Source organism: Ischnura elegans, chromosome 12 (genome assembly GCF_921293095.1).
Source record: "Ischnura elegans chromosome 12, ioIscEleg1.1, whole genome shotgun sequence".
In the NCBI taxonomy this organism is placed as follows: Eukaryota; Metazoa; Arthropoda; class Insecta; order Odonata; family Coenagrionidae; genus Ischnura; species Ischnura elegans.
In genome coordinates this window covers 23,564,445-23,572,536 of record NC_060257.1, presented here as the reverse complement: position 1 = coordinate 23,572,536, position 8,092 = coordinate 23,564,445, and the positions used below count along the sequence as shown (strand labels likewise).

The 8,092-nt window shown below is 38.4% G+C and overlaps 1 protein-coding gene across 1 annotated transcript; it reads left to right on the top strand.

The window, feature by feature from the left end:
• Positions 1 to 1,183: 1,183 nt before the first annotated feature.
• Positions 1,184 to 3,598, top strand: LOC124169394 (ribosome production factor 2 homolog). The gene is made up of 5 exons (XM_046547990.1): positions 1,184 to 1,318; positions 1,404 to 1,536; positions 1,634 to 1,793; positions 1,911 to 2,341; positions 3,188 to 3,598. The coding sequence occupies exons 1-5, from the start codon at positions 1,296 to 1,298 to the stop codon at positions 3,371 to 3,373; spliced, it is 933 nt and encodes a 310-aa protein (XP_046403946.1). The 5' UTR covers positions 1,184 to 1,295; the 3' UTR covers positions 3,374 to 3,598.
• The last annotated feature ends 4,494 nt before the right edge of the window (positions 3,599 to 8,092 follow it).

Here is an 8,092-nt window from a genome sequence, read left to right as displayed (position 1 = left end):
GGCACTAATTTTGCAGATATATTTAAGAATTAACATATACACCTCGAACAATTTTTTTAAGGATAATCTTTAACAATTTGTTTCCTCCATATTTATCAGCTGACCAATTAAAACTGTTGGGCATAGAAGAAAATAACAGGTAAAGTAAAGGCCTAGGATACATATTTAATATTTTTATTTATTTGGATTTGGATCTTTATATTTGAGAATAGTCGTTAAAAATGTATTTTTATAAGTAACTGTCAAATATCAATGGACCCAATCAACATTCAATTATTTTCCTGGCCAGACCGCCCCAGAGTGAGGGGAAGGTTTGGTTCGAATGAAAGTGCGGAGCAGAAATTCAAGGGAGTAATCAGGGCCCTCCTCCCTTTTTGTTCCTGAAAAAGTGTTCGTACTTCTTATTCTGGGACTACAATTTTGACTAGCCTAGATTTGTAAGACTACAATCTAAAATTTTCAGACTTATTCTTAGTATTTTTCAATAGTTCTCCATTGTTCATTAATTATTATCTCTCTTCTCCTCACCATTCCTCCAACCATTATCTCCTTAACTTCCCTTTCCCTTATGACCTTATTTCGCACCTTTATCTTCCGTTCTGTATCTCTTTCCATGCGGGCTTAGCCCCACCTTCACTTATTCATACAAAAAATCAGGTCGAGACCCTGATTGAGTGATTCTAGAGTTTTTAATTCTTAAACAGGCTAGAACATATTCTAGACTACATCATACCTAACCGCCAAGAGGGTGTATAAGCCTAAATTAAGTAAATACTTAATTTAAGAGTGCTATCAGCGCTACTTTCCGTTTTGTAGACATGCCTTGGCTACTGCAGTGCACCTGATTGTCTATTGCAGAATGAAAATAGTATGTACATTTACACCGGTATTTGCCAGGAAAAAAATCATTAAAACGCTTTGGTTTCTCACTGCCTCATCCCTTAGTAAAAAAGATTCTGTACGCAGGACAGTTTCTCAGATAGGCGTTGATTATTAAAATTACTTCCACTTGTTCAGTAAAACACCCGTGTTGAACTGGGCGGGAGGAGGAGGTGGGTGTTTCTCGTAGCGCCATGGGTGGGTAATTTTTGGAACACATACAAAGCACGAGTGCCGCAACTGCCGCTGCGGGCCGCATCCTATGCTGTCCTCCTCTTTACAAACTACTTGCTCCAGTGAACAGAAGAATGACGAAATACGTCCGTTGCGTGTTATTGCGGGACACGCTTTATTGTCTGTAATTTACGTTTCGTCGTAATTTCTTCATTTATCTCGACGGAGGAAGGCATTCAAATATGCCAGTATTACAGAGGGTGGTGTAAGTATATAAAATAATTAATGGTGTTCGTGCTCGTATTTGCTTGACGAAATTAGTAAGGTTTGTTTATGTTTTCTCACCACAGTAAACCTACCACGAGGAAGGGGAAGAAAGTTTTATTAGGCCGAGAACCAAAAGTTATCGAGGATCCAAAGCATGCCTTATTCATCCGGGGAAGGAATACCAATGAACTCACTATGCATTTTATGAAGGATATTGTGAGTTTTGATATCAGCATGTGAATGTTGCCTTGAGACTGCAAAACATATTCAAATTTGTAATTAGTGCTGACCTGTATTTATTGTTTATTCCCAGCTTGCTTTGAAAAGACTCCATGCTACTATGCTCAACCATAAAAATGACTTTTTGCCTTTCGAAAATATTGTGCCTGTGGAGCACTTGTTGACAAAACATAATTCGTCCCTTTTTATGTTTGCATCTCATAACAAAAAGCGACCTAACAATGTGGTACTTGGTGAGTATTTTCTTTAATTGCTATGAAATCAATGACTTATCAATGGAAATATTGGGATGTACCCGCAGAGATTTCGACAAATGAATATATTCAAATCTAGTAATGTGATGTTTTCAGGTCGCACATTCGATTCCCATCTATTGGATATGATTGAAGTTGGAGTTGAATCTTACCGAGAGCTGAGCGATTTTCCTGGGGAAAAAATAATGGTTGGCACAAAGCCTATAATTCATTTTATGGGAGACTTTGAAAGTAGCCAGGACTTGGTCACATTGAAGTCCTTGTTAGCAGATATGTTTTGTGGCGAGCGTCATGTCAGCGGTGTGTCTCTCGCCGGTATTGAACATGTACTGGTATTTACTTCTGATGTTAAGGCAGGAAAAATCTATGCCAGAAGTTATAGGATTAAGCTGAAGAAATCGGGACAAAGAACTCCCCGAGTGGAGCTTGAAGAAATGGGCCCAAGTTTTAATTTGGTTGTGAGAAGAACAAAGATTGCGTCTTCCGACTTAATGAAAATTGCCTGCAGAACTCCTCAGGAAGCGAAGGTATGTGCTACAACTAAGATTTTTATAGCAGAGTCGCATGGACAAATCAATATTGGAGTATTTTATGTACTTGACATGTATTTACGATGATTGTTTTACTCATTATGAAGGCCTGTTTACACGGTACATTAACACGTACGGGTTAATGTCTAAATGTGTGAACGCGAGAAAGAACGCCAAAATGCACCATGTAACCACCCAACCTGTGCGAATGCATGCACAGGAAATTGAACCTGCTGTAATTTGGTTCATGAATTTGTACATGTTCGGTTCACAAAAAATCGTTAATGCAAACAGAAATTAACTCTTACGTGTTAATGTATCGTTTAAACAGGTCTTGAGGTTTTTCATATTTTGTAGAGACATAGCATCTATAGCATGAAACTGACGTAGCTTTAACTCTGTGATAGTGGAGGGGAGAATGCCTAATTCATTTTTTAAGAATCATGTATCACGTATTACCACTCATTTTTTTGTTCCTGATGTGTATCAGAAAAGAATTAATGGAGTCAGCGTACTCAGAAGTTTTAGTTAAAAGTAACCATTTTATCCAACTGAGCACCTCATTTTTTAGGGCAATTGCAGAATTATAAGGATGATACCAGCTTGAAAAGTTGAAACGATACATTTTTATAGTACTATTTGCATAAATAACGCTGATGAAATTATGTGGTTTTTTTTATATATCCTTCGCTAAAGTAGAAGCAAGTATATAAAGCTGTTTCTGCTTTAGAAACACCCATGAAAACTTTTCTGAAGGATCTTTCTAATTCTATAGATGAATAGGTTTGTTGACAAACAGAATTGGTTCCATATTACTTATATTATTTTCTTTTTAAATCACAGAGCCGACCAAAGAAAAATATCTCCAAGAATGTTCTTGGTACTACCATGGGAAGAGTACACATAAAGAAGCAACGCATTGACAAACTTCAGACTAGGAAGTTGAAGGGCCTACGCAAAACCGCAGAGGAGCGCAAAGCAGAAAGGAAAGCCTTGATTCAGAAAAGAAGGAAGAATGCTGTTGGCTAATGAAATTAATTCTTGTGGACTGCTTTGATGATTGTGGGCCTGTAACATGGATTACACTTCAGGTGTCTTGTTGCATGCTTAACATTATCTTTGCTAAGCTTCTCTATGCCCTGCTGCATCATCCATTATGTTGCAGATGTTTGTGTTTTAGACTGGCTTATGTACATAAATTTGTATGTATGATTACCTATTTTGAAAATTATATTGCCTTTTTTTGCAACCAGAGTGGTTCGTAAACCTGATGTTGAGTTATTCAAGGAATTAATTATGGACTAGTCAGTTGTGTACCTACACCGAGTCATCAGCAGTTTTATGTAAAGTGTTAAAGTTCCACTTTGGAAAACTCATTTGTTCTCAGAAAAAAGAAACTCCAACAGTTTGGAAAACTCAAACCGTGAAGGAACATTTGATTGTCCTACAGTTGAATTTTCTCACATTATTGCCGACACTAGCTGCAGAAAATAGGGATAGTGAGATTAATCAGGAAATAATCTACAAATTGAGAGCCCCTCTATTAATTTTTCTGTCATTAAAAGATGTCGCTGGTAAAAGCTATAATTTTTAAATGGTATAACGTGTTTGAAGTGAGCAGGAATTTTTTCAATACCTGAATGTAATGCAGTATCCCAATCCCAGCCAAGTGAGGAAATAATTTGTGTTCAAACACGAAAAATTATGTATAGATGGTTCCTTTATCAAACCCTACTTGACATCCCCTCACAAAAGAAGGCATCCATTATTCTTTGTAAGTTGAAATCCCTTTCCAAAATTGATTTTATGTTTTCCAAACGAACAGAGAAAATACGAAGAATTCAAGCAGAAAGGCTGAGTAAAGGCTGTTTTACACGGTACACGGAATTGTGCAATCTGACGTACGTGCAAAGGCGCAATCAAAATTGCGTCGTTTAAAGCGGTGAATTGCTAAATTGCTAGAACACATGCGAGAATGCGTGGATGCGAGACGTCAAAATAGCCCGTTCTAATTTCGTTCATGCATTCGTGCAATGCCGTGCCATTTTAGAAGTTAATACAGCTCTAGCCTGCACAATTCCGTGCCCCGTGTAAAATGGCCTTAAGAGAGGGTGATAAGTCATTCAAAAGATTTGTGTGACTGGTATCTCTTCCTGAACGGACTTCTGATGGATTCAGGTGACCATATTGTGTAATATGAAAATATTTTTCGTCGATGAGATGGAAGGAATATTCTGACTAAATACCGTTTACAAAAATTTTAATAGGACTAAAATGGGAATAATAACCTTCAAATGTGGTAACATTTAGTACAAATATTTAGAAGAGTTAAGAAAACATCACATCTAAATTGTTTTGAAATGGTGAGAAATCTTACAAATTAAAAAGTACTCCATGAATGTAAACAAATTACTCTAAAAATATCAACTATTTTTCAAATGCGGAAGGTATATCAAGATAGCCTAATCCAGTGCATGTGCAGGAAACCATCATGAGAGTAGATAGAACAGAGCAGAGGAGCGTGGGGAACGATTGAAGGACATAGGCCGGCGTGGCATCAATGTGATACCATCTGCCTGTTGGCAGGTGCTACACTGGGCATCAATGCGATGCCATCCGCACTCAACGTGTTAATCAAAACTTTCTTCAAGTGGATCTTGGTAGGGATGCAAGAACAAAGGTTTACTTCCAGAAAGCATCCTGCTGTGACAAGTTTTTCTATTGCAATAAGGGCAGCAAAGAATGAACCAAGGTTTATCATACTCTTATCCTTAAATAGTAATTTTCTTCCTTACTGTCTTTCATTAAGTCATTGTCTTCCTTATTAGTGGTAGACTGCGGTCACGACATTAACTCTCCAATACACCAAAAGTAACCCAAGTCATGGGAGAAGGTTTGTTTGGTTGACATAATGAACTACCTTCTCTTGGAATTCTACTTGAATCACACTGTATCTAAATATGACAACAACAAAGCAGAGTACATACTACTCACACCTACATCCAAGTTTGCGGGAGTCCAGGCAGTGCGGTGCGCACAGTACCTTAGCTATATTTCTCACCGACCAAGCTTGCAGCCTCAGAACTCATCCTAGGGCCTTGATAGCAATGGACACGACTCTTTGTTAAACTTGAAATTTCTCGCAGTATTTTATACTGTATGGATGGAGCAAGGTAGTTTAGTTATCACTTGATATTTTCTTCACTTTGTGTGGTTGAGTATAGGATTTAAAAACTGGCATCCAGATATTCTTTTATTGTTTCTGATATTAAAATGACACAGGGTATTAATTTTGCTGAATTTTCCCAGCAAATGGATAGCTTGAGAAGCAGGCTTATTTTTTTAAGGAATCTCAATAGCAAAAATAAATATTAATTAATGAGTCAATTATATGAAGTTAAGGTTCATTGATAATGAAATTAATGCTGAACTTTGACCCTACAATTCATGATAAATAACTACAAATAGTAATTTGCACACTTCAATTCACAACACAACTACTACCTATGGTTTCAACATATTATGTCATTTTCAAGGTCAAAATTGAAAATGACATTTGTTAAAACCATGGTCGGTAGTTCAACTGTGAATGTAAGGTGTGGAAAATGCCATATGTAGATTTCATCATGAATATATTAAATTTCCGCCCGAAGCGATTTTATACATTGACCTGACGAGTATGGGCAATCATGAATTTTTATAAATATTCTTCATTGAGATAGATTGAATGATAAAGAGATAAGTACTTTTCCATTTTTCAATCCATCATCTACTTCTCTAGTTATTTCCAATGAAAACTTGATGACCTGAACCCTTAAGCTGCTTACAATTAGATGATGATGTCACTGGCTTATGCTGAGCAGTTCAGTTTATCTCTGTCACTCCTCGGGCTTATGCAAAGACTTCTCCTGGTTGCTGTTGTTTTTACTATTGTGAGCCATTTCTTCATCCAGGGAAGGGGGTCTGTTTGAAAAACTTACAGAATGGAATCTCATGACTACCAACTTGAAAAGTGGGTAGCAACTTTTGTGTTTTCTTGTTTTAAACTTTTTAGAAAGTTAGTTGCTGTAAGGGGAATGTTGTTTTTTCATTGTAATGTAACTTTACTTTCTGTCTACTGAATGCCTCAAAATACTCCATTATAAGTCGATATCTCCGCTGCAAAAACCCTCTACAATCACCCACTGAATCAAATCCGCACATCTAATAGCCCAACAATATGGACACTGCCAGCTGAGCGGATTCATATTGTTGGGCTACTAGATGAGCGGATTTGATTCGGTGGGCGATTGTTGAGCGTTTTTGCAGTGGAGGTATCGATGTCATTGTATTCCTGATTTGTGAATGAAAAACTTTGCTATTTCTACAATTTGTAGCTTTATTTTCCTGACTAGTTTCGATACACTGTATCATATTCATAGGACTAGCAGTACAAGTAGCGTCGTTGTGGGTTATATACCAAAGAGTGGAAGGGGTGGAGTAGATGAGACGTCTGTAGAGCGCTACATTGTTGCGCTTCGCGTAATATGGAAAGCCCTAGGAAGGGGGGGGGGGGAGGAAAGGGAAAGGAACCGTGCTTAGGGAAGGCGGCGTGGGTTAGCGTCATGGGGATTTTTCGGGTGCAATATTGGGATGTCTCCACTCCCCCCTCCTGGACATTCCGCCTTCCCTAAGTACGCTTCCTTTCCCTTTCCTCTCCCCCCCTTCCTAGGGCTTTCCATATTACGGGAAGCGCAACAATGTAGCGCTCTACAGACATCTCCTCTACTCCACCCCTTCCACTCTTCCCCTCTTTGGTATATAACCCACAACGACGCTACTTGTACTGCTAGTCCTATGAATATGATACAGTGTATCAAAACTAGTCAGGAAAATAAAGTTCCAAATTGTAGAGACAGCAAAGTTTTTCATTCACAAATCAGTAAGATGGATTTCTACAACGTGAAGGCCTCTACTATTCAGTGCGTCATTGTATTCAATGCATCACCCTTTATTACTCATAGTGAACATAATCGACGTCATACACAATTTCCTCTCTTGATTTAAAATACTGTAGGAGTGATTTTTTTAGTCTTCTCAACCTCTGTTTCCATGATTGGCATAGTTTGCTTATTATGTAATTTACTGATGCCAGAAATGGATAGAAAAACTTATACAGTGGAACCCCGATTTATCGTTCCCGCATTCATCGTTCGCCACTCCTGGTCCCAAATTAACCCTTAGGCTGCGGGAACGTTTTTAAACGTTCTGCATGGTGAGTGCGGGAAAAACGTTTTTCTACGTTTGACCAGATTTTCTTACCACTGGCAAACTTACCTTAGGATTTTATTGCCATCCTTTCCGCGGTTGCTTGAACTCGACCCAACCTAGTGGCAGAGAGCACAAAGGCGTCTTTCGAGGACTGGGCACCCTCACCACGGGGAGCGCTACCCAGATTATCCCTTCTTCGAGAGAGAGGTCTCTCTGCTCTCCGCGGCACATTCACGAAGAAAACAATTCCAATGAATCCTTACATTTCCTAGGAATTTTTTAATCTTGTCATTGTCCATTAGCCGGGGAAACTTATTTGAAAGCATTGGTTATTCTTTCTTATACTTTCGGTGGTGGGTCTGTCGCACCTGCGTAATTACCAAGGACATTTCTTTCCTTTGAGTATTATAATCTCGTTCTGGATTTCCCACCGAATGGGTTTCCCTTCGAATATCCCGTCTTTTCCACATGCTCTATTGATCTTTACTCAGTTTTTCC

Coding starts and splice junctions, on each gene's coding strand:
- LOC124169394 (XM_046547990.1), top strand. CDS start 1,296: ATGCCAGTATTACAGAGGGTGGT. Junction 1,537..1,633: donor TGCATTTTATGAAGGATATT/GTGAGTTTTGAT, acceptor GTTTATTCCCAG/CTTGCTTTGAAAAGACTCCA. Junction 2,342..3,187: donor GAACTCCTCAGGAAGCGAAG/GTATGTGCTACA, acceptor TTTAAATCACAG/AGCCGACCAAAGAAAAATAT.